At 43.0% G+C, this 25,846-nt stretch overlaps 1 protein-coding gene across 1 annotated transcript; it reads left to right on the plus strand.

Moving 5' to 3' along the window:
* Positions 1–2,590: 2,590 nt before the first annotated feature.
* On the plus strand, positions 2,591–25,234 carry fbxl8 (F-box and leucine-rich repeat protein 8). Its single transcript, XM_036936579.1, has 5 exons — positions 2,591–3,261; positions 9,331–9,536; positions 14,369–14,633; positions 16,307–16,457; positions 24,257–25,234. Exons 1-5 carry the CDS (start codon positions 3,125–3,127, stop codon positions 24,620–24,622), a joined length of 1,125 nt encoding a protein of 374 aa, XP_036792474.1. The 5' UTR covers positions 2,591–3,124; the 3' UTR covers positions 24,623–25,234.
* Positions 25,235–25,846: the final 612 nt, after the last annotated feature.

Below are 25,846 nucleotides of genomic sequence, written 5' to 3' on the forward strand. Positions count from 1 at the left end.
CTCGGGATCATCACCCCCCCCCCCCCCCCCCCCCCCACAATTACAACACCGTCGTCCTTCTACACACCGTTCTTCAATATACTCCGTCCGTCTGTCTGTCCGTGAAACATGGCCAAATCCTTAACAGTTCTCACACTGCAGTGGTTTGGGGACACGAACTCGTTCAGAGTATCTGACGTAACCAAGCTTCACGTGTTCACGTATTTGCTCTTAATGAAACAACAACAGAACCGACAGACTCTTATTTTCCTTCAGTCACCCAGCGGCTCAGACGCCGGACACCAACCACATCAGGAATTCTCTTCAGGGATTCAACCTGAACATCCGTGGTCACCCCTGAGATGACTCCTTTGACGGGTGTCTCTACTCCGAAGTTCAAAACACACAACTTCTGTTGTCTGGATTCTTTTGAGGCTCACTGCAATCTTCCTCTGTTGTTCAGAAATACAATGACTCAAGAATAAGACCACTCCTGGACAATCTGACAGACTCCTTTTCCAAGCGCATACTTCACAATATCACTTACGCTATAAACACAACAAAGTCCACCTTTACTATTAGTACGCCATGATCGTTCTCCTGCATGGTATTCCCTGCAGACTGGGACATCCACTACCATCTCCTCACTCCTGCTGTTTCCTTCCCTGCGTGTTTCTCCATTCAGAGGTGTCGATGGAGGATGGTTTCAACTAACGTTAGTTACCACAGCCACAACGTCTAAAAGGGTTACGTTGTAAAAAAAAATCTTTAAAAAAACACAAGTGTTGGAGTCTTAATATAAGGTTATGAGTGTGTTTACGCTTAGGGTTATGTTTCAAATCAAATTTGAAGAAAAACATGTAGAAATAGGCGAGATTTAGCTGTGGTAACTAGTGACGACCAGGGAGGACGGTAAACTACGAAGAACTTCCTGTTCAGGCTTCCCCGCTTCTCTTCTGTGGTGTTTAAGAGGTGCCGCCACCTACTGGCGGTTGTGATCAACACTTTTCTTCAAGTGGGTGAAGCGGTTAAGGGAGCGTCATTTATTGATAGAAAGGAACCCAGAGATGGCAAACTGCACTCGCCCGCTGGACGTAGCGCCCGCTAGCAAGAGTAACAAAAGTACCCAATTGTCATAGTTGAGTAAAAGTAAAGATACCTTAATAGAAAATGACTCAAGTAAAAGTCACCCAGTAAAATTCTACTTGAGTAAAAGTTTTAAATATTGGGCTCCCAAGTGGTGCAGCGGTCTAAGGCACTGCATCTCAGTGCAAGTGGTTCTTAACTGACTTGCCTAGTTAAATAAAGGTTACATACTTAAATATATATATTTATATATTTAAGTATCAAAAGTAAATGTAATTGAGAAAATATACTACTTAGTAAAAGTATAAATAGTTTCAAATTCCTTATATATTTATTTACAGATAGCCAGGGGCACACTGCAACACTCAGACAACATTTACAAACGCAGCATGTGTTTAGTGAGTCCTCCAGATCAGAGGCAGTAGGGATGACCAGGGATGTTCTCTGTTTAGTGAGTCCTCCAGATCAGAGGCAGTAGGGATGACCAGGGATGTTCTCTGTTTAGTGAGTCCTCCAGATCAGAGGCAGTAGGGAAGACCAGGGATGTTCTCTGTTTAGTGAGTCCTCCAGATCAGAGGCAGTAGGGACGACCAGGGATGTTCTCTGTTTAGTGAGTCCTCCAGATCAGAGGCAGTAGGGACGACCAGGGATGTTCTCTTGTGTTTAGTGAGTCCTCCAGATCAGAGGCAGTAGGGATGACCAGGGATGTTCTCTGTTTCGTGAGTCCTCCAGGTCAGAGGCAGTAGAGATGACCAGGGATGTTCTCTGTTTAGTGAGTCCTCCAGATCAGAGGCAGTAGGGATGACCAGGGATGTTCTCTGTTTAGTGAGTCCTCCAGATCAGAGGCAGTAGGGATGACCAGGGATGTTCTCTGTTTAGTGAGTCCTCCAGATCAGAGGCAGTAGGGATGACCAGGGATGTTCTCTGTTTAGTGAGTCCTCCAGATCAGAGGCAGTAGGGAAGACCAGGGATGTTCTCTGTTTAGTGAGTCCTCCAGATCAGAGGCAGTAGGGACGACCAGGGATGTTCTCTGTTTAGTGAGTCCTCCAGATCAGAGGCAGTAGGGACGACCAGGGATGTTCTCTTGTGTTTAGTGAGTCCTCCAGATCAGAGGCAGTAGGGATGACCAGGGATGTTCTCTGTTTAGTGAGTCCTCCAGATCAGAGGCAGTAGGGATGACCAGGGATGTTCTCTGTTTAGTGAGTCCTCCAGATCAGAGGCAGTAGGGATGACCAGGGATGTTCTCTGTTTAGTGAGTCCTCCAGATCAGAGGCAGTAGGGATGACCAGAGATGTTCTCTTGTGTTTAGTGAGTCCTCCAGATCAGAGACAGTAGGGATGACCAGGGAAGTTATAAGTGTGAGAATTTGACAATTTTCCTGTCCTGCTAAGCATTCAAAATGTAACAAGTACTTGGGTGCCAGGGAAAAGTACTTGGGTGCCAGGGAAAATGTATGGAGTAAAAAGTACATTTTCTTTAGGAATGTAGTGAAGTAAGAGTAAATATAAATAGTAAAGTACAGATACTACTTAAGTAGTTTTTTGGGGGTTATTTTCACTAAAGTACTTTACACCACTGCAAACGGGGATATTTTTTGCTATCTGGAAACTTATGAAGCTCAACCCGGAAGTAACGTTTTCCGGCAGAGTTTCCACTAGATAGCACAGCCACAAAGTCTAAATTGGCCAAATCATAACAATGAATGAAAACAAAAATGTGCTTTTTTGTCTTCATTTACGTTTTGCGGTGTGGTTAGGTACAAAACCAGATTTGAAGAGTATATTTTCTTTAGAAAGAAATGGTGTTTCTGCCTATGTGGCTGCTGTGGTATCTAGTGACGACCAGAGCGAAGGGAATTGTTGAAACGTTTTTTTGCGACGGAGAACGAATTCGTATTGGACAAGTTCAGCTGGTTCGGACTTTAAAAAGTTCTCTCGTTTCCTGCTTACCGAACACACACATGGGACTGATCAGTTCTTATACAGAACGAATACATATCAATGTAACTTGTTGTTGTGTTAATAGCCTACTGTACTATTTATGGTGAGTCGACAGCGGAATGGAGTTTCCCGAGGAGGTCCTCGCCCACATATTCTCCTACCTGTCGGTAAAGGAACGGGAAAGCGCGTCGGCAGTATGTACGAGGTGGTCGCAGTCCATGAGCCACCCGCGAGTGTGGCGGTACACTGAAATAAGGTGAGATTCAGAGTTGTACCGGTTGTACTTGTTAGTGATCACGTTGCACGCAGGGCCTGTAAACACGCCAAAATACACGACAATTATAAATGGTTTTGGTAACTTGGGCAGAATAAGTTCACGTTGATTCACTGAGGCAAAAAATAGTAGTTTAATTCAATAAGAGAAATGCTGCGAAATGGAGAGTTGAAAATAAATAGAAGAGAGGACCAGAACAGTAGTCTAATTATATAGAGGACCAGAACAGTAGTCTAATTATATAGAGGACCAGAACAGTAGTCTAATTATATAGAGGACCAGAACAGTAGTCTAATGTTATAGAAGAGGACCAGAACAGTAGTCTAATTATATAGAGGACCAGAACAAAGGTCTAATTATATAGAGGACCAGAACAGTAGTCTAATTATATAGAGGACCAGAACAGTAGTCTAATTATATAGAGGACCAGAACAGTAGTCTAATTATATAGAGGACCAGAACAGTAGTCTAATTATATAGAGGACCAGAACAGTAGTCTGTTATATAGAGGACCAGAACAGTAGTCTAATTATATAGAGGACCAGAACAGTAGTCTAATTATATAGAGGACCAGAACAGTAGTCTGTTATATAGAGGACCAGAACAGTAGTCTAATTATATAGAGGACCAGAACAGTAGTCTAATTATATAGAGGACCAGAACAGTAGTCTAATTATATAGAGGACCAGAACAGTAGTCTAATGTTATAGAAGAGGACCAGAACAGTAGTCTAATTATATAGAGGACCAGAACAAAGGTCTAATTATATAGAGGACCAGAACAGTAGTCTAATTATATAGAGGACCAGAACAGTAGTCTAATTATATAGAGGACCAGAACAGTAGTCTGTTATATAGAGGACCAGAACAGTAGTCTGTTATATAGAGGACCAGAACAGTAGTCTAATTATATAGAGGACCAGAACAGTAGTCTAATTATATAGAGGACCAGAACAGTAGTCTAATTATATAGAGGACCAGAACAGTAGTCTAATGTTATAGAAGAGGACCAGAACAGTAGTCTAATTATATAGAGGACCAGAACAAAGGTCTAATTATATAGAGGACCAGAACAGTAGTCTAATTATATAGAGGACCAGAACAGTAGTCTAATTATATAGAGGACCAGAACAGTAGTCTAATTATATAGAGGACCAGAACAGTAGTCTAATTATATAGAGGACCAGAACAGTAGTCTAATTATATAGAGGACCAGAACAGTAGTCTAATTATATAGAGGACCAGAATAGTAGTCTAATTATATAGAGGACCAGAACAGTAGTCTAATTATATAGAGGACCAGAACAGTAGTCTAATTATATAGAGGACCAGAACAGTAGTCTAATTATATAGAGGACCAGAACAGTAGTCTGTTATATAGAGGACCAGAACAGTAGTCTAACTATATAGAGGACCAGAACAGTAGTCTAATTATATAGAGGACCAGAACAGTAGTCTAATTATATAGAGGACCAGAACAGTAGTCTAATTATATAGAGGACCAGAACAGTAGTCTAATTATATAGAGGACCAGAACAGTAGTCTAATTATATAGAGGACCAGAACAGTAGTCTAATTATATAGAGGCCCGGGAACAGTAGTCTAATTATATAGAGGACCAGAACAGTAGTCTAATTATATAGAGGACCAGAACAGTAGTCTGTTATATAGAGGACCAGAACAGTAGTCTGTTATATAGAGGACCAGAACAGTAGTCTAATTATATAGAGGACCAGAACAGTAGTCTAATTATATAGAGGACCAGAACAGTAGTCTAATTATATAGAGGACCAGAACAGTAGTCTAATTATATAGAGGACCAGAACAGTAGTCTAATTATATAGAGGACCAGAACAGTAGTCTAATGTTTGGGAAAGATTTAGTGGTGGTAACATATGGAATCATTTAGCTCAATTGGAAATGCAATTAACGATAAATCAATATCATGTTTGCAATTCCTTTTCCTAAATCAGCATTTGTGGTGACATTCAAAGTAAAATATATATATATTATATATCATTTTCATGATTGATGATAATACTTTAGGGGAGGCAGGTAGCCTAGTGGTTAGAGGCAGGTAGCCTAGTGGTTAGAGGCAGGTGGCCTAGTGGTTAGAGGCAGGTAGCCTAGTGGTTAGAGGCAGGTAGCCTAGTGGTTAGAGGCAGGTGGCCTAGTGGTTAGAGGCAGGTAGCCTAGTGGTTAGAGGCAGGTAGCCTAGTGGTTAGAGGCAGGTGGCCTAGTGGTTAGAGGCAGGTGGCCTAGTGGTTAGAGGCAGGTGGCCTAGTGGTTAGAGGCAGGTGGCCTAGTGGTTAGAGGCAGGTGGCCTAGTGGTTAGAGGCAGGTGGCCTAGTGGTTAGAGTGTTGGAATAGTAACCAGCAGGTAGCCTAGTGGTTAGAGAGTGGTAGCATAGTGGACTAGAAACCAGCAGGTATCCTAGTGGTTAGTGTTGGACTAGTAACCAGCAGGTAGTCTAGTGGTTGGAGTGTTGGACTAGTAACCAACAGGTAGCCTAGTGGTTAGAGGGTTGGGCTAGTAACCAGCAGGTAGCTTAGTGGTTAGAGACAGGTAGCCTAGTGGTTAGAGACAGGTAGCCTAGTGGTTAGAGCGTTGGACTAGTAACCAGCAGGTAGCCTAGTGGTTAGAGACAGGTAGCCTAGTGGTTAGAGACAGGTAGCCTAGTGGTTATAGCGTTGGACTAGTAACCAGCAGGTAGCCTAGTGGTTAGAGACATGTAGCCTAGTTTTTAGAGACAGGTAGCCTAGTGGTTAGAGTGTTGGACTAGTAACCAGCAGATAGCCTAGTGGTTAGAGACATGTAGCCTAGTTTTTAGAGACAGGTAGCCTAGTGGTTAGAGTGTTGGACTAGTAACCAGCAGGTAGCCTAGTGGTTAGAGACATGTAGCCTAGTTTTTAGAGACAGGTAGCCTAGTGGTTAGAGTGTTGGACTAGTAACCAGCAGGTAGCCTAGTGGTTAGTGTTGGACTAGTAACCAGCAGGTAGCCTAGTGGTTAGAGTGTTGGACTAGTAACCAGCAGGTAGCCTAGTGGTTAGAGACAGGTAGCCTAGTGGTTAGAGACAGGTAGCCTAGTGGTTAGAGTGTTGGACTAGTAACCAGCAGGTAGCCTAGTGGTTAGAGTGTTGGACTAGTAACCAAAAGGTTTCTGTATCGAATCCCTGAGCTGCCTCGTTCACACAGGGTTTCCTCCACTTCACCAGAGTTCTACGCCCATTCATTTTCAAACAGGATCAATGCCCAGGGGATTGTGGGAAGGCGAGTGTGGGAACCCTGCAATTGGAGCCCTAGTAAAATTTTGCAAATTGCATAATGAACGTCTACTTTGGGTAAAGTTAATTGTGGCTTTTCTTGCAAACCTGTCTTTACCCACCATCAACCCCAACTTCTCTGCAATCCTCCACCTTTCACTTCCATTGACCTGATTTTGTCTCTGTTTTCTTCAATCGTTCTCAGTAAATAAACTAGGTAGAATTACAACCCTCCATACACCAAATTATTTACCTTTCTAAATATTTTTAATTAGCCAGAATACAGGGTTTCGATTTGCACTTAACAATATCATGTCATAAAAATCATGTAGAAAGTCTGGTTTATGGAGCATATACCTACTGGCATCGTTTAGAAATGGAGAGAAACTGGACAAAAGGTGTTAATCAGACAACACAGAGACACATAAGTTGCATCAAGTACAATCAAGTTGTAGAAACATTTCAAGGATGATCAATGGAAACAGGATGCACCTGAGCTCAATTTCAAGTCTTATGTAAATAAGGTATTTCTGTTTAAAATTTGATACATTTACACAAATAAAAAATAAAAAACAGTTTTTGCTTTGTCATTATGGGGTATTGTGATGTCATTATGGGGTATTGTGATGTCATTATGGGGTATTGTGATGTCATTATGGGGTATTGTGATGTCATTATGGGGTATTGTGATGTCATTATGGGGTATTGTGATGTCATTATGGGGTATTGTGATGTCATTATGGGGTATTGTGATGTCATTATGGGGTATTGTGATGTCATTATGGGGTATTGTGATGTCGTCATGGGGTATTGTGATGTCATTATGGGGTATTGTGATGTCATTATGGGGTATTGTGATGTCATTATGGGGTATTGTGATGTCATCATGGGGTATTGTGTGTAGATTACTGAGTTGTTTTATTTATTTAATTCATTGTAGAATAAGGCTGTAACAAAATGTGGAAAAAGTCAATGGCTCTGAATACTTTCCGAATGCACTGGATCTAATTATAGACAAGTTGACTAACAAGTAGCCAATATGTGGGACATTATCAGCAGAAACAAAGGCCTGTCTAAAATACCTGTCTAAAAGACCTGTCTAATAGGCCTGTCTAAAAGACCTGTCAAAATGACCTGTTTAAAAGGCCTGTCTAAAAAGGCCTGTCTAAAAGGCCTGTCTAATAAGCCTGTCTAATAGGCCTGTCTAATAGGCCTGTCTAAATGACCTGTTTAAAAGGCCTGTCTAAAAGGCCTGTCTAAAAGGCCTGTCTAATAAGCCTGTCTAATAAGCCTGTCTAATAGGCCTGTCTAAAAGGCCTAAAAGGCCTGTCTAATAGCCTGTCTAATAGGCCTGTCTAATAGGCCTGTCTAATAGGCCTGTCTAATAAGCCTGTCTAATAGGCCTGTCTAATAAGCCTGTCTAATAGGCCTGTCTAATAGGCCTGTCTAATAGGCCTGTCTAATAAGCCTGTCTAAAAAGGCCTGTCTAAAAGGCCTGTCTAATAAGCCTGTCTAATAGGCCTGTCTAATAGGCCTGTCTAATAGGCCTGTCTAAATGACCTGTCTAAAAGGCCTGTCTAAAAGGCCTGTCTAAAAGGCCTGTCTAAAAGGCCTGTCTAATAGGCCTGTCTAAAAGGCCTGTCTAAAAGGCCTGTCTAAAAGGCCTGTCTAAAAGGCCTGTCTAATAGGCCTGTCTAATAGGCCTGTCTAATAGGCCTGTCTAATAGGCCTGTCTAATAGGCCTGTCTAAATGACCTGTTTAAAAGGCCTGTCTAAAAGGCCTGTCTAAAAGGCCTGTCTAAAAGGCCTGTCTAATAAGCCTGTCTAATATGCCTGTCTAATAAGCCTGTCTAATAAGCCTGTCTAATAGGCCTGTCTAAAAGGCCTGTCTAATAGGCCTGTCTAATAGGCCTGTCTAATAGGCCTGTCTAATAGGCCTGTCTAATAGGCCTGTCTAATAAGCCTGTCTAATAGGCCTGTCTAAAAGGCCTGTCTAATAAGCCTGTCTAATAGGCCTGTCTAATAAGCCTGTCTAATAGGCCTGTCTAATAAGCCTGTCTAAAAGGCCTGTCTAATAAGCCTGTCTAAAAGGCCTGTCTAAAAAGGCCTGTCTAAAAGGCCTGTCTAATAAGGCCTGTCTAAAAGGCCTGTCTAAAAACATGGTTCTGACATCCCTGATTGTACAGTGCATCTTCTGTAATAGCGGGTTTGGGTCTGGTGCCTCAGATTGCCACTATATTCCATCTAGTCGGGCGATTGCAGATGGGTTATTAGCAGTTGTGGGCGGGTGTGGGTGAATAAACAGCTGACCCACGCATCACTAGCATGCGTCAACCACTTTTCACCTATTGACTGATTGCTATAACAGGTGATGTGGTCAGCTGACCAGGAAAAATGCCTGTCCAGGCGTTGTACGATGTTCCATGATGTCAGCAACGCCTGGGCTGAGGAACGCGACTTGGCGACTGCTGGTCCGGCGACTGCAGAAGCTGTCTGGAGTTTGACAACAGCTGATACAGTTATTTAGTATTATTTTAGAGTTATTTTGACACACACGAAATTTCTATCATGTCGATTGGGAATGGATCAATCGCTATAATTTATCATCCCATAATAACTCTTAATATTCCAGATGAATAAAATAGAAACTTGGACTAAAATACTACGTTGCTTCATCAAACTAATACTGCTGTATTAAACCAGCTAATAGACCAGACTGCCCTCTGCTCTCTGCAGTCTGAATCTGATATCGCACTTCAATAGATCCTGCTACTCTCTCCGTCTGCAGGTGTGAGACCGGGGAACAGGAGGACCCTGCTCTGCAGCATTTCTCCTCTCTCCTGCCATTGGTCCGTCACCTGAAGATCACCGTCAGTTCGCTGAGCGATCCAGCCAATCGCAGCGCTGCCCTGTCCGTCCTCCGCCTGGCCACCAGCGGTCCCCTGCGAACCTTGTCCCTGTCCTGTTCTGGAGGAGTCCCTCTCTTCTACTCAGGTAAACAACCACCAATCAGATCAGCTCTGAAAAAAATCAAATGAAAAATAAATCTGATGTGATTGGTCAAAAGACCAAAAGAACTGGGCTGCCTGTCTTAAACGCAGCCTCAGTCGCTCTAGATAAAGAGCGTCTTCTGAAATCAGTGTTTGTCAACTCCGGTCCTCAGGTGCCTCCCGATAGCACACGTTGTTGTTGTTGTCGCCCCAAACTAACTCGCCTGATTCAACTCCGGTCCTCAGGTGCTTCTCGATAACACACGTTGTTGTTGTTGTCGCCCCAAACTAACTCGCCTGATTCAACTCCGGTCCTCAGGTGCCTCCCGATAGCACACGTTGTTGTTGTTGTCGCCCCAAACTAACTCGCCTTGTTTCAACTCCGGTCCTCAGGTGCCTCCCGATAGCACACGTTGTTGTTGTTGTCTCCCCAAACTAACTCGCCTTGTTTCAACTCCGGTCCTCAGGTGCCTCCCGATAGCACACGTTGTTGTTGTTGTCTCCCCAAACTAACTCGTCTTGTTTCAACTCCGGTCCTCAGGTGCCTCCCGATAGCACACGTTGTTGTTGTTGTCGCCCCAAACTAACTCGCCTTGTTTCAACTCCGGTCCTCAGGTGCCTCCCGATAGCACACGTTGTTGTTGTTGTCGCCCCAAACTAACTCACCTGATTCATCTCCGGTCCTCAGGTGCCTCCCGATAGCACACGTTGTTGTTGTTGTCGCCCCAAACTAACTCACCTGATTCATCTCCGGTCCTCAGGTGCCTCCCGATAGCACACGTTGTTGTTGTTGTCGCCCCAAACTAACTCGCCTTGTTTCAACTCCGGTCCTCAGGTGCCTCCCGATAGCACACGTTGTTGTTGTTGTCGCCCCAAACTAACTCGCCTGATTCAACTCATCAAAGGCCTTGATGATTAGTTGAATCAGATGTAACAGTATTGCTTCCATCCCTTTCCTTGGCCCATCCTGGGCACCAGGGGACCCTCATGGAACAATACTACTGAATCATCATTACTTCACAAACCTCCTGCTTTGCTATTGAGATGTGTAATAAACCTGTTGTCATTTCAGTAGTAATGAGGAATACATTGGGATGTTTCACTACTGGTGAACACCACATAATTCTCCACTACTGTGTAACTACTGAGCGTTTGGGTATCTACTACTTAATGCCTACACAATGCCCACACAATGCCCACACAATGCCTACACAATGCCCACACAATGCCTACACAATGCCCACACAATGCCCACACAATGCCTACACAATGCCTACACAATGCCCACACAATGCCCACACAATGCCTACACAATGCCCACACAATGCCTACACAATGCCCACACAATGCCCACACATTACTGCTGTGTGCCTATTCAAAATCACTGTTGACATCTTGTTTCAATAATTGCATTTTTTTTTTATTAACTTAATTACACTTTAGTTTGTTAATCCCTTTGAGGCCTTGTCTTCATTCATTTTTAACTTAACTATCTTCAGATTCTCTGTTTTTGTTGTTGTTTTGCATTTCTCCATCACCTAACCTTTTTTTTTAGAAAAAAAGATAAGCACAAGAGATGACCAATTAGAAGCGTTTAGTGAGTGAACGTTATAGAGAGAACGGGTTACATGGAGAAAACCGGACCTCTCTGAAATGGAAATAGATTGGCCCTGCCTTCAGAAAAATATATTTCACCTAAACCCTCCCTGAAGCTAAACCCTAAACCCTCCCTGAAGCTAAACCCTAAACCCTCCCTGAAGCTAAACCCTAAACCCTCCCTGAAGCTAAACCCTAAACCCTCCCTGAAGCTAAACCCTAAATCCTCCCTGAAGCTAAACCCTAAACCCTCCCTGAAGCTAAACCCTAAACCCTCCCTGAAGCTAAACCCTGAACCCTCCCTGAAGCTAAACCCTAAACCCTCCCTGAAGCTAAACCCTAAACCCTCCCTGAAGCTAAACCCTAAACCCTCCCTGAAGCTAAACCCTAAACCCTCCCTGAAGCTAAACCCTAAACCCTCCCTGAAGCTAAACCCTAAACCCCAAAATAATAATTAAAACACAAAGTGGATAGCAGAAAACATGTCTACCGTTTAACCTTTAACTTCCTGGACAGACCAGAGCCTGAGAGATTTTAAATATATATAATTTTTTTATACCTTTATTTAACTAGGCAAGTCAGTTAAGAACAAATTCTTATTTACAATGACGGTCTAGTGGGTTAACTCAGGGGGCACGACAGAACGACAGATTTGTACCTTGTCAGCTCGGGGGTTTGAACTTGCAACCTTCCGGTTACTAGTCCAACGCTCTAACCACTAGGCTACCCTGCAGTTTAGAGCCGTTCTTCGTCCTATAAGCATGACGTGGCAACGTAGGAAGTTTCACCGCCGAAGACGAGGGTGGAAATATCTCCTTTATAGAATCTATTTGCAGCTATGATAAAAAATAAATAGCCTTTTTATAAACATTTCATGCAATTCTACATTTTAATTTGGTCATATTAGCAGAATCTTTTTTAATACAAAACAAATGACCAAAAGTCTAGGCTAAGAATGGACCGAGAGAGGTCTATGTGTTCATCTTATCATAGTTCTCCAATGACAAATCAGTGTGTCTTGTTTGCCAATCATTAGGAATCTGAGCATGGTACTTTCAAAAGTTAGGTCTACCTTTCCACCCCAGACAGAGTAGGTCTACCTTTCCACCCCAGACAGAGTAGACCTACCTTTCCATCCCAGACAGAGTAGGGCCTACCTTTCCATCCCAGACAGAGTAGGACCTACCTTTCCACCCCAGACAGAGTAGGACCTACCTTTCCACCCCAGACAGAGTAGGCCTACCTTTCCACCCCAGACAGAGTAGGCCTACCTTTCCACCCCAGACAGAGTAGGTCTACCTTTCCACCCCAGACAGAGTAGGTCTACCTTTCCACCGTAGACAGAGTAGGTCTACCTTTCCACCCCAGACAGAGTAGACCTACCTTTTCACCCTAGACAGAGTAGGGCCTACCTTTCCACCCCAGACAGAGTAGACCTACCTTTCCACCCCAGACAGAGTAGGCCTACCTTTCCACCTCAGACAGAGTAGACCTACCTTTCCACCCCAGACAGAGTAGACCTACCTTTCCACCCCAGACAGAGTAGACCTACCTTTCCACCCCAGACAGAGTAGACCTACCTTTTCACCCTAGACAGAGTAGGGCCTACCTTTCCACCCCAGACAGAGTAGGACCTACCTTTCCACCCCAGACAGAGTAGACCTACCTTTTCACCCTAGACAGAGTAGGGCCTACCTTTCCACCCCAGACAGAGTAGGACCTACCTTTCCACCCCAGACAGAGTAGGACCTACCTTTCCACCCCAGACAGAGTAGGTCTACCTTTCCATCCCAGACAGAGTAGGTCTACCTTTCCACCCCAGACAGAGTAGGACCTACCTTTCCACCCCAGACAGAGTAGGACCTACCTTTCCACCCCAGACAGAGTAGGTCTACCTTTCCATCCCAGACAGAGTAGGTCTACCTTTCCACCCCAGACAGAGTAGGACCTACCTTTCCACCCCAGACAGAGTAGGACCTACCTTTCCACCCCAGACAGAGTAGGTCTACCTTTCCACCCCAGACAGAGTAGGGCCTACCTTTCCATCCCAGACAGAGTAGGGCCTACCTTTCCATCCCAGACAGAGTAGGGCCTACCTTTCCACCCCAGACAGAGTAGGACCTACCTTTCCACCCCAGACAGAGTAGGACCTACCTTTCCACCCCAGACAGAGTAGGTCTACCTTTCCACCCCAGACAGAGTAGGGCCTACCTTTCCACCCCAGACAGAAGAGACCTACCTTTCCACCCCAGACAGAGGATACCTACCTTTCCACCCCAGACAGAGTAGGGCCTACCTTTCCACCCCAGACAGAGTAGGGCCTACCCTTCCACCCCAGACAGAGTAGGGCCTACCTTTCCACCCCAGACAGAGTAGGGCCTACCTTTCCACCCCAGACAGAGTAGGACCTACCTTTCCACCCCAGACAGAGTAGGACCTACCTTTCCACCCCAGACAGAGTAGGACCTACCTTTCCACCCCAGACAGAGTAGGACCTACCTTTCCACCCCAGACAGAGTAGGACCTACCTTTCCACCCCAGACAGAGTAGGCCTACCTTTCCACCCCAGACAGAGTAGGACCTACCTTTCCACCCCAGACGGGTTTGACAAAATGCAGTCATTGATTCTTCAACTAACCTGGCAGTACTCTCTTGATTCTCGATTCTGGAAAAGAGTTATCTTATAAAATGTCTGTGTCCAGTTGTAGGTGGTTCTGAAACACCACAGAGAACTCGGAAAGAAAGTAAATCCAAAATGTGTAAAACACAAGGAGGTTCGTCGCCATCTTAGCTGTCGCACATCTTGCATTTCCCAGCATCTTTGCAGGAAATAGTAATTTTCTATGTGGTGCTGACACATGCAGAAATAGATGTCTACACACATGCAAGAGGCATATCTCACACAATACAAAACATGGATTTATTATCTTTGAGTGTTCTCCGGTGTTGGTAGAAGCACCTGCAACTGAACACAGACATTTTATAAGATGCAGACTAACTATATTGGACGCCATGCTGCAGCGAGGCAGTGGTTAAGACCGCTAGACGAAAACCAAACACTTCAAGGTCTCAGAGCGTCACTGATTGAACTCTACTAGCGCACCGTTAACTAGCTAGCCATTTCAAATCGGCTACAGTAAGTCTGGGGCTTACAACAAGAACGAGTACTGTTTGGGAGTACTTGAGGACTTGAGTTTAGAACCACTATGCTAAATAACACTAATGTGACTGTGACTGAAGGTCGCGACCTGGAGGAAGGGCTGGAGGCTGCTCTCACTGCAGCTCCGGAACACGTGGGAGGAGCCTTCCTCTCCCACTTGGACCTGAGGGGCGTGCCCTTCACCCTCAGCCAATCCCTGGTGAGGGTCTTGGCCCGGCAGAGCCCCAACCTGAGGAGTCTATTGGTCAACAATCAGACACTGGTGTGTAAAGTGGAGCCAGAGGCTGTGGTGGAGGTACTGGGACTGTGTCCACTTCTCAACACACTAGGGCTGTTCTATACCAGGTATGGAGAGAACCACTTCTCAACACACTAGGGCTGTTCTATACCAGGTATGGAGAGAACCACAGTGTTCAACACACTAGGGCTGTTCTATACCAGGTATGGAGAGAACCACAGTCCTTAACACACTAGGGCTGTTCTATACCAGGTATGGAGAGAACCACAGTCCTCAACACACTCGGGCTGTTCTATACCAGGTATGGAGAGAACCACAGTCCTCAACACACTAGGGCTGTTCTATACCAGGTATGGAGAGAACCACAGTCCTCAACACACTAGGGCTGTTCTATACCAGGTATGGAGAGAACCACAGTCCTCAACACACTAGGGCTGTTCTATACCAGATATGGAGAGAACCACAGTACTCAACACACTAGGGCTGTTCTATACCAGGTATGGAGAGAACCACAGTGTTCAACACACTAGGGCTGTTATATACCAGGTATGGAGAGAACCACAGTCCTCAACACACTAGGGCTGTTCTATACCAGGTATGGAGAGAACCACAGTCCTCAACACACTAGGGCTGTTCTTTACCAGGTATGGAGAGAACCACAGTGTTCAACACACTAGGGCTGTTCTATACCAGGTATGGAGAGAACCACAGTACTCAACACACTAGGGCTGTTCTATACCAGGTATGGATAGAACCACAGTGTTCAACACACTAGGGCTGTTATATACCAGGTATGGAGAGAACCACAGTACTCAACACACTAGGGCTGTTCTATACCAGGTATGGAGAGAACCACAGTACTCAACACACTAGGGCTGTTCTATACCAGGTATGGAGAGAACCACAGTACTCAACACACTAGGGCTGTTCTATACCAGGTATGGAGAGAACCACAGTCCTCAACACACTAGGGCTGTTCTATACCAGGTATGGAGAGAACCACAGTCCTCAACACACTAGGGCTGTTCTATACCAGGTATGGAGAGAACCACAGTTCTCAACACACTAGGGCTGTTCTATACCAGGTATGGAGAGAACCACAGTGCCCAACTCCTGGTCTGTGTCCCCAATGGCTCCCTATTCCCTATCTAGTGCACTGCTTTAGACCAGAACCCTATTCCCTATATACTGCACTACATTAGACCAGAGCCCTATTCCCTATATAGTGCACTACTTTAGACCAGTGCCCTATTCCCTATATAGTGCACTACTTTAGACCAGAGCCCTATTCCCTATATAGTGCACTACTTTAGACCAGAGCCCTATTCCCTATATAGTGCACTACTTTAGACCAGGGCCCTATTCCCTATATAGTGCACTACTTTAGACCAGAGCCCTATTCCCTATATAGTGCACTACTTTAGACCAGAGCCCTATATTGTGCACTACTTTAGACCAGAGCCCTATTCCCTATATAGTGCACTACATTAGACCAGAGCCCTATTCCCTATATAGTGCACTACATTAGACCAGAGCCCTATTCCCTATCTAGTGCACTACTTTAGACCAGAGCCCTATTCCCTATATAGTGCACTACTTTAGACCAGAGCCCTATTCCCTATATAGTGCACTACTTTTGGTCATTCGGGATGCATGCAGCCTTATCCTCGTGTGTAAATTAATGAAGGATGCTTGAAGTCAACAGTTGATCACATCAGAAATGAAAAAGAGACAAACTTGATTCTAAGTTAATAATTGTAGCTTCATTCTTCTTCTCCAGCCTGTCCCAGAAGGTGGTGGATGAGCTGCTGTTGCCTCAACGCTGCCCCCTCCTGGCCTTGGAGTTGTACTGCGAGCGCTTTGCCAAATACATCCCCCCTCTGGAGGACAGCGTGTGGGCTGGACTGAAGCACAGACACCCGGGGTTAAAGGTCAGTTAAAGGTGCCTTGAGGAGGAAACTCCAAACGATCATTTCAATCAATCATTTATTGGGAAATAAATACACATGTAACGTGCAGGGCAATAGTAGCCTGGCTTGTCCACTCCTATGGTTAAGGTGGAGTGACAATGTCCACTCCTATGGTTAATGTGGAGTGACAATGTCCACTCCTATGGTTAATGTGGAGTGACAAATCTAATTTTATTTGTCACATGTTGCTGAATACAACAGGTATTACAGCTAGACCTTACAGTGAAATGGTTCATTACAAGCCCTTAACCAACAATGCAGTTTTAAGAAAATACCATAACTAAAAATAAGTAAGAGATAAGAGAATAACAAATCATTAAAGAGCAGCAGTAAATAACAATAGCGGGGCAAAATACAGGGGGTACTGGTAGAGAGTCAATGTGGAGGCTATATACAGGGGGTACCAGTACAGAGTCAATGTGGAGGCTATATACAGGGGGTACCGGTAGAGAGTCAATGTGGAGGCTATATACAGGGGGTACCAGTACAGAGTCAATGTGGAGGCTATTTACAGGGGGTACCGGTAGAGAGTCAATGTGGAGGCTATATACAGGGTGTTACGGTACAGAGTCAATGTGGAGGCTATATACAGGGTGTTGCGGTACAGAGTCAATGTGGAGGCTATATACAGGGTGTACCGGTACAGAGTAAATGTGGAGGCTATATACAGGGTGTTACGGTACAGAGTCAATGTGGAGGCTATATACAGGGGGTACCAGTACAGAGTAAATGTGGAGGCTATATACAGGGTATTACGGTACAGAGTCAATGTGGAGGCTATATACAGGGGGGTACCAGTACAAAGTCAATGTGGAGGCTATATACAGGGGGGTACCGGTACAGAGTCAATGTGGAGGCTATATACAGGGGGTACCGGTACAGAGTCAATGTGGAGGATATATACAGGGGGTACCGGTACAGAGTCAATGTGGAGACTATATACAGGGGGTACCGGTACAGAGTCAATGTGGAGGCTATATACAGGGGGTTCTGGTACAGAGTCAATGTGGAGGCTATATACAGGGGGTTCTGGTACAGAGTCAATGTGGAGGCTATATACAGGGGGTACCGGTACAGAGTAAATGTGGAGGATATATACAGGGTGTTACAGTACAGAGTAAATGTGGAGGCTATATAGAGGGTATTACGGTACAGAGTCAATGTGGAGGCTATATACAGGGGGGTACCAGTACAAAGTCAATGTGGAGGCTATATACAGGGGGGTACCGGTACAGAGTCAATGTGGAGGCTATATACAGGGGGTACCGGTACAGAGTCAATGTGGAGGATATATACAGGGGGTACCGGTACAGAGTCAATGTGGAGGCTATTTACAGGGGGTACCGGTACAGAGTCAATGTGGAGGCTATATACAGGGTGTTACCGGTACAGAGTCTATGTGGAGGCTATGTGGGGGCTATAGTTATTAAAGTGACTATGCATAGATAATAATAGAGAGTAGAAGCAGTATAGAAGAGAGGGGGCAATGCAAATAGTCTGTCTCATCATTGTCGGTGATCATGCCTACCACTGTTGTGTCATCGGCAAACTTAATGATGGTGTTGGAGTCTTGCCTGGTTGTGTACAGGAGGGGACTGAGCACGCACCCCTGAGGGACCCCCGTTTTGAGAATCAGCATGGCGGACGTGTTGTTACCTACCCTTACCACCTGGGGGCGGCCCGTCAGGAAGTCCAGGATCCAGTTGCAGAGGGGAGTGTTTAGTCCCATGGTCCTTAGCTTATTGATGAGCTTTGAGGGCACTATGATGTTGAACGCTGAGCTGTAGTCAATGAATAGCATTCTCACATAGGTGTTACTTTTGTCCAGGTGGGAAAGGGCAGTGTGGAGTGCAATAAAGATGACATCATCTGTGGATCTTTTGGGGCGGTATACACATTGGAGTGGGTCTAGGGTTTCTGAGATGACAACTCCTGATGGTTATAGTGGAGAGATGAACAGATCTGGGACCAGGGTAATCCATGAAGATGGTCCTTTGGAATGCTGTGGATCTGTTGGGGCGGTATACACATTGGTGTGGGTCTAGGGTTTCTGAGATGACAACTCCTGATGGTTATAGTGGAGAGATGAACAGATCTGGGACCAGGGTAATCCATGAAGATGGTCCTTTGGAATGCTGTGGATCTGTTGGGGCGGTATACACATTGGAGTGGGTCTAGGGTTTCTGAGATGCCAACTCCTGATGGTTATAGTGGAGAGATGAACAGATCTGGGACCAGGGTAATCCATGAAGATGGTCCTTTGGAATGCTGTGGATCTGTTGGGGCGGTATACACATTGGAGTGGGTCTAGGGTTTCTGAGATGACAACTCCTGATGGTTATAGTGGAGAGATGAACAGATCTGGGACCAGGGTAATCCATGAAGATGGTCCTTTGGAATGCTGTGGATCTGTTGGGGCGGTATACACATTGGAGTGGGTCTAGGGTTTCTGAGATGACAACTCCTGATGGTTATAGTGGAGAGATGAACAGATCTGGGACCAGGGTAATCCATGAAGATGGTCCTTTGGAATGCTGTGGATCTGTTGGGGCGGCATACACATTGGAGTGGGTCTAGGGTTTCTGAGATGCCAACTCCTGATGGTTATAGTGGAGAGATGAACAGATCTGGGACCAGGGTAATCCATGAAGATGGTCCTTTGGAATGCTGTGGATCTGTTGGGGCGGTATACACATTGGAGTGGGTCTAGGGTTTCTGAGATGACAACTCCTGATGGTTATAGTGGAGAGATGAACAGATCTGGGACCAGGGTAATCCATGAAGATGGTCCTTTGGAATGCTGTGGATCTGTTGGGGCGGTATACACATTGGAGTGGGTCTAGGGTTTCTGAGATGACAACTCCTGATGGTTATAGTGGAGAGATGAACAGATCTGGGACCAGGGTAATCCATGAAGATGGTCCTTTGGAATGCTGTCTGTCCGTGGTTTTACCACCATGTATGAAGTCTAATGTTAATGATATTTTGTGTTTTATATTCTATTAGAATGTGTAGTATATTTCAGGTGAGTCTGGTGCTAAACCCACGGAGTGGTTCTTTATAGACTCTGTATGGATTTGGACAGTGAAGCTGAAAATTGCATTTTGGATTTGAGAGACATTCATATGAATGTCACCTTTTGATTTGAGGGTATTTAGAAATGAAAGTACTTCATATACCGTATCTAGTCCCCCCATTTGAAGGTGTCATAAGTATTTGGACAAAATTATCTTATAGTGTATTAAAGTAGTCAAAAGTTTAGTCCTATCACGCGCGTTGGATGCATTTACAGCTTGTTTTGGTTGTATTTCGGATTATGTTTTGCCCAATAGAAAGTGAATGGTGAGTAATGTACTGTACACTTGGATAAAAAACGTGCTATCCAGAATCTAAATGGTTCTTCTGGATTTTTATTCAAATACTTAATGACTTCTTCAAATGGGGGGGGGGACTAGATCATAAAGTGCTTTAGTTTCTAAACAGTAAAACATATTTATGAAAATAAAAGGTGACATTCTGTGATATTGCCTCATATGAAAACATTTTCTCTCTATAATGCTGGAGCCGCATTTAACATTTTAGCTTCACTGTCCAAATCCATACAGAGGGAACTGTAGTATGGTGTATATAATGTGTGTATTATGGTGTATATAATGTGTGTAGTGTGGTGTATATAATGTGTGTAGTGTGGTGTATTTAATGTGTGTGGTGTATATAATGTGTGTATTATGGTGTATTTAATGTGTGTAGTGTGGTGTATTTAATGTGTGTAGTGTGGTGTATTTAATGTGTGTAGTATGGTGTATTTAATGTGTGTAGTGTGGTGTATTTAATGTGTGTAGTGTGGTGTATTTAATGTGTGTAGTGTGGTGTATTTAATGTGTGTAGTGTGGTGTATTTAATGTGTGTAGTATGGTGTATTTAATGTGTGTAGTGTGGTGTATTTAATGTGTGTAGTGTGGTGTATTTAATGTGTGTAGTGTGATGTATTTAATGTGTGTAGTGTGGTGTATTTAATGTGTGTAGTGTGGTGTATTTAATGTGTGTAGTGTGGTGTATTTAATGTGTGTAGTGTGGTGTATTTAATGTGTGTAGTATGGTGTATTTAATGTGTGTAGTGTGGTGTATTTAATGTGTGTAGTGTGGTGTATTTAATGTGTGTAGTGTGGTGTATTTAATGTGTGTAGTGTGGTGTATTTAATGTGTGTAGTGTGGTGTATTTAATGTGTGTAGTGTGGTGTATTTAATGTGTGTAGTGTGGTGTATTTAATGTGTGTAGTGTGGTGTATTTAATGTGTGTAGTGTGGTGTATTTAATGTGTGTAGTATGGTGTATTTAATGTGTGTAGTGTGGTGTATTTAATGTGTGTAGTGTGGTGTATTTAATGTGTGTAGTATGGTGTATTTAATGTGTGTAGTGTGGTGTATTTAATGTGTGTAGTGTGGTGTATTTAATGTGTGTAGTGTGGTGTATTTAATGTGTGTAGTGTGGTGTATTTAATGTGTGTAGTGTGGTGTATTTAATGTGTGTAGTGTGGTGTATTTAATGTGTGTAGTGTGGTGTATTTAATGTGTGTAGTGTGGTGTATTTAATGTGTGTAGTATGGTGTATTTAATGTGTGTAGTGTGGTGTATTTAATGTGTGTAGTATGGTGTATTTAATGTGTGTAGTGTGGTGTATTTAATGTGTGTAGTGTGGTGTATTTAATGTGTGTAGTGTGGTGTATTTAATGTGTGTAGTGTGGTGTATTTAATGTGTGTAGTATGGTGTATTTAATGTGTGTAGTATGGTGTATTTAATGTGTGTATTATGTAATACATAATACACATCGCGGCACATCGCCTCTCCCCAATCTGACATAGATAGTTTGTGTCTATGTATTGTTATAAAGGCTACTTGTGCCTTTACATTGTTTTATTTAGTTCTGTCCTTGAGCTGTTCTTGTCTATTGATGTTCTGTATTATGTTCTGTAAACATGTTTCATGTTCTGTGTCGACCCCAGGAAGAGTAGCTGCTGCTTTTGCAACAGCTAATGGGGATTCTAATAAAATACCAAATACACAGTTGATAGTGCATGTCAGAGCAAAAACCAAGCCATGAGGTCGAAGGAATTGTCTGTAGAGCTCAGAGACAGGATTGTGTCGAGGCACAGATCTGGGGAAGGGTACCAACACATTTCTGCAGCATTGAAGGTACCCAAGAACACAGTGGCCCCCATCGTTCTTAAATGGAAGAAGTTTGGAACCACCAAGACTCTTCCTAGAGCTGGCCGACCGGCCAAACTGAGCAATCGGGAGGAGGGCCTTGGTCAGGGAGGTGAACAAGAACCTGATGGTCGCTCTGATGGAGCTCCTATGTGTGATGTTGTTGGGAAAAATGTGGAGTCAGTAATGTTCCAACAAGGAAAAAACACAATCTTCCAGAGCACAAAAGAACGAACAATAACGCACAAAACAGAGGGAAGCCCGAGGGTTAAATAAGGAACATTAACTCATAGAATGGAAACCAGGTGTGTATGAATAAGATGAAACATGGATCGGTGGTGACTAGAAAGTCGGTGACGTTGACCGGCGAACAAGGAGAGGGACCAACTTTGGCAGAAGTCGTGACACTGTGGGTATGGGAGAACCTTCCAGAAGGACAACCATCTCTGCAGCACTCCACCAATCAGGCCTTTATGGTAGAGTGGCCAGACGGAAGCCACTCCTCAGTAAAAGGCATGACAGCCCGCTTGGAGTTTGCCAAAAGACTCTAAAGACTCTCAGACCATGAGAAACAAGATTCTCTGGTTTGATGAAACCAAGATTGAACTCTTTGGCCTGAATGCCAAGTGTAACATCTGGAGGAAACCTAGCACCATCCCTACGGTGAAGCATGGTGGTGGCAGCATCATGCTGTGGGTAATGTTTTTCAGCAGCAGGGACTGAGAGACTAATCAGGATCGAGGGAAAGATGAATGGAGAAAAGTACAGAGATCCATGATGAAAGACCTGCTCCAGAGTGCTCAGGACCTCAGACTGGGGCAAAGGTTCACTTTCCAACAGGACAACAACTTTAAGCACACAGCCAAGACAACGCAGGAGTGGCTTCGGGACAAGTCTCTGAATGTCCTTGAGTGGCCCAATCAGAGCCCGGACTGGGACCTGAAAATAGCTGTGCAGCGACGCTCTCCATCCAACCTGACAGACCTTGAGAGGATCTGCAGAGAAGAATGGGAGAAACTCCCAAAATACAGGTGTGCCAAGCTTGTAGCGTCATACCCAAGAAGACTCAAGGTTGTAATCGGTGCTTCAACAAAGTACTGAGTAAAGGGTCTGAATACTTATGTAAATGTGATATTTCCATTTTTACATTTTTTTTAATACATTTGCAAAAATATCTAAAACCTGTTTTTGCTTTGTCAATATGGGGTGTTGTGTATAGGTTGATGAGGGGGAAAAAACAATTGAATCATTTTAGAATAAGGCTGTAACGTAACAAAATGTGGAAAAATTCAAGGGGTCTGAATACTTTTGAAAGCCCTGTATGTTATGTTCTATTAATGTTTGTACTATGTTGTATTAATGTCTAATAATGTTGTATTAATGTCTAATAATGTTGTATTAATGTCTAATATGTTGTATTCATGTCTAATATGTTGTATTCATGTCTAATATGTTGTAATAATGTGTATGTATTAATGTTATGTTAATGTGTAATATGCTCTAGTACTGTGTTGTAGTACTGTGTAATATGTTGTAGTACTATGTTGTAGTAATATGTGTATTAATGTGTCATATGTTGTAGTAATATGTTGTAGTAATATGTGTATTAATGTGTATGTTGTAGTACTATGTGTATTAATGTGTAATATGTTGTAATATGTTGTAGTAATGTGTATTAATGTGTAATGTTGTAGTACTATGTGTATTAATGTGTAATATGTTGTAATATGTTGAGTACTATGTGTATTAATGTGTAATATGTTGTAGTATGTTGTAGTAATATGTGTATTAATGTGTAATGTTGTAGTACTATGTGTATTAATGTGTAATATGTTGTAATATGTTGTAGTACTATGTGTATTAATGTGTAATATGTTGTAGTATGTTGTAGTACTGTGTATTAATGTGTAATGTTGTAGTACTATGTGTATTAATGTGTAATATGTTGTAGTACTATGTGTATTAATGTGTAATATGTTGTAATATGTTGTAGTAATGTGTATTAATGTGTAATATGTTGTAGTACTGTGTATTAATGTGTAATATGTTGTAGTATGTTGTATTACTGTGTATTAATGTGTAATATGTTGTAATATGTTGTAGTAATGTGTATTAATGTGTAATATGTTGTAATATGTTGTAGTAATGTGTATTAATGTGTAATATGTTGTAGTACTGTGTATTAATGTGTAATATGTTGTAGTATGTTGTAGTAATATGTGTATTAATGTGTAATATGTTGTAGTACTATGTGTATTAATGTGTAATATGTTGTAGTAATATGTGTATTAATGTGTAATGTTGTAGTACTGTGTATTAATGTGTAATATGTTGTAATATGTTGTAGTAATGTGTATTAATGTGTAGTATGTTGTAGTGATATGTGTATTAATGTGTAATATGTTGTAATATGTTGTAGTAATATGTGTAATATGTTGTAGTATGTTGTAGTAATATGTGTATGAATGTGTAATGTTGTAGTACTATGTGTATTAATGTGTAATATGTTGTAATATGTTGTAGTAAGTTGTAGTAATATGTGTATTATATTCCAGGTAAGCCTGATATTGGACCACACTCTTCCCATGGATCATTTCAGCTCCGTATTGCAGCCCAGCGTTCCTCTGCAGCACCTGGAACTCCTCACATTTACTGACCTGGTCCAGCAGACACACCTGGTCACCCAGAGCTACAGCCACGCCCTGGAGACAATCATACTGCAGACCACCTCGTCTCCAGAGCTGGACTCCGCCCTGCGCTCCCTGGCCGCAGCCTGCAGCCTCCTCAGAGAGGTCCACTGTTACTGTGTGGTGTCGTGTGATGTCATCAGGGCCTTTAAAGACGGCTGCCCTCGCCTGTGGAGATACACACTGAAGACACGCAAAGAGCCACACCCCTGGCGATGCACTGTTATTAAATGACAACCAATCACACCCCTGGAGATGCACTGTTATTAAATGACAACCAATCACACCCTTGGAGATGCACTGTTATTAAATGACAACCAATCACACCCCTGGAGATGCACTGTTATTAAATGACAACCAATCACACACCTGGAGATGCACTGTTATTAAATGACAACCAATCACACACCTGGAGATGCACTGTTATTAAATGACAACCAATCACACACCTGGAGATGCACTGTTATTAAATGACAACCAATCACACACCTGGCGATGCACTGTTATTAAATGACAACTAATCACACCCCTGGAGATGCACTGTTATTAAATGACAACCAATCACACACCTGGAGATGCACTGTTATTAAATGACAACCAATCACACCCCTGGAGATGCACTGTTATTAAATGACAACCAATCACACCCCTGGAGATGCACTGTTATTAAATGACAACCAATCACACACCTGGAGATGCACTGTTATTAAATGACAACCAATCACACCCCTGGAGATGCACTGTTATTAAATGACAACCAATCACACCCCTGGAGATGCACTGTTATTAAATGACAACCAATCACACACCTGGAGATGCACTGTTATTAAATGACAACCAATCACACACCTGGCAATGCACTGTTATTATGTTACACCAGACTGTTATTATAATCAGACACGTTACACCAGACTGTTATTATAATCAGACGTTACACCAGACTGTTATTATAATCAGACATGTTACACCAGACTGTTATTATAATCAGACATGTTACACCAGACTGTTATTATAATCAATCAGACACGTTACACCAGACTGTTATTATAATCAGACACGTTACACCAGACTGTTATTATAATCAGACATGTTACACCAGACTGTTATTATAATCAGACACGTTACACCAGACTGTTATTATAATCAGACACGTTACACCAGACTGTTATTATAATCAGACAGGTTACACTAGACTGTTATTATAATCAGACATGTTACACCAGACTGTTATTATAATCAATAAGACATGTTACACCAGACTGTTATTATAATCAGACATGTTACACCAGACTGTTATTATAATCAGACATGTTACACCAGACTGTTATTATAATCAGACACGTTACACCAGACTGTTATTATAATCAGACGTTACACCAGACTGTTATTATAATCAGACATGTTACACCAGACTGTTATTATAATCAGACACGTTACACCAGACTGTTATTATAATCA

This window comes from Oncorhynchus mykiss, chromosome 11 (assembly GCF_013265735.2).
Source record: "Oncorhynchus mykiss isolate Arlee chromosome 11, USDA_OmykA_1.1, whole genome shotgun sequence".
NCBI classification, from domain to species: Eukaryota; Metazoa; Chordata; class Actinopteri; order Salmoniformes; family Salmonidae; genus Oncorhynchus; species Oncorhynchus mykiss.

What these genes read in the sequence shown, in the direction of transcription:
- fbxl8 (XM_036936579.1), top strand. Translation starts at nt 3,125, where the DNA reads ATGGAGTTTCCCGAGGAGGTCCTCGCCCACATATTCTCCTACCTGTCG. An exon ending in TGGCGGTACACTGAAATAAG is followed by an intron (nt 3,262 to 9,330) that starts GTGAGATTCAGA and finishes CTCCGTCTGCAG; the next exon opens with GTGTGAGACCGGGGAACAGG. An exon ending in CTAGGGCTGTTCTATACCAG is followed by an intron (nt 14,634 to 16,306) that starts GTATGGAGAGAA and finishes CTTCTTCTCCAG; the next exon opens with CCTGTCCCAGAAGGTGGTGG.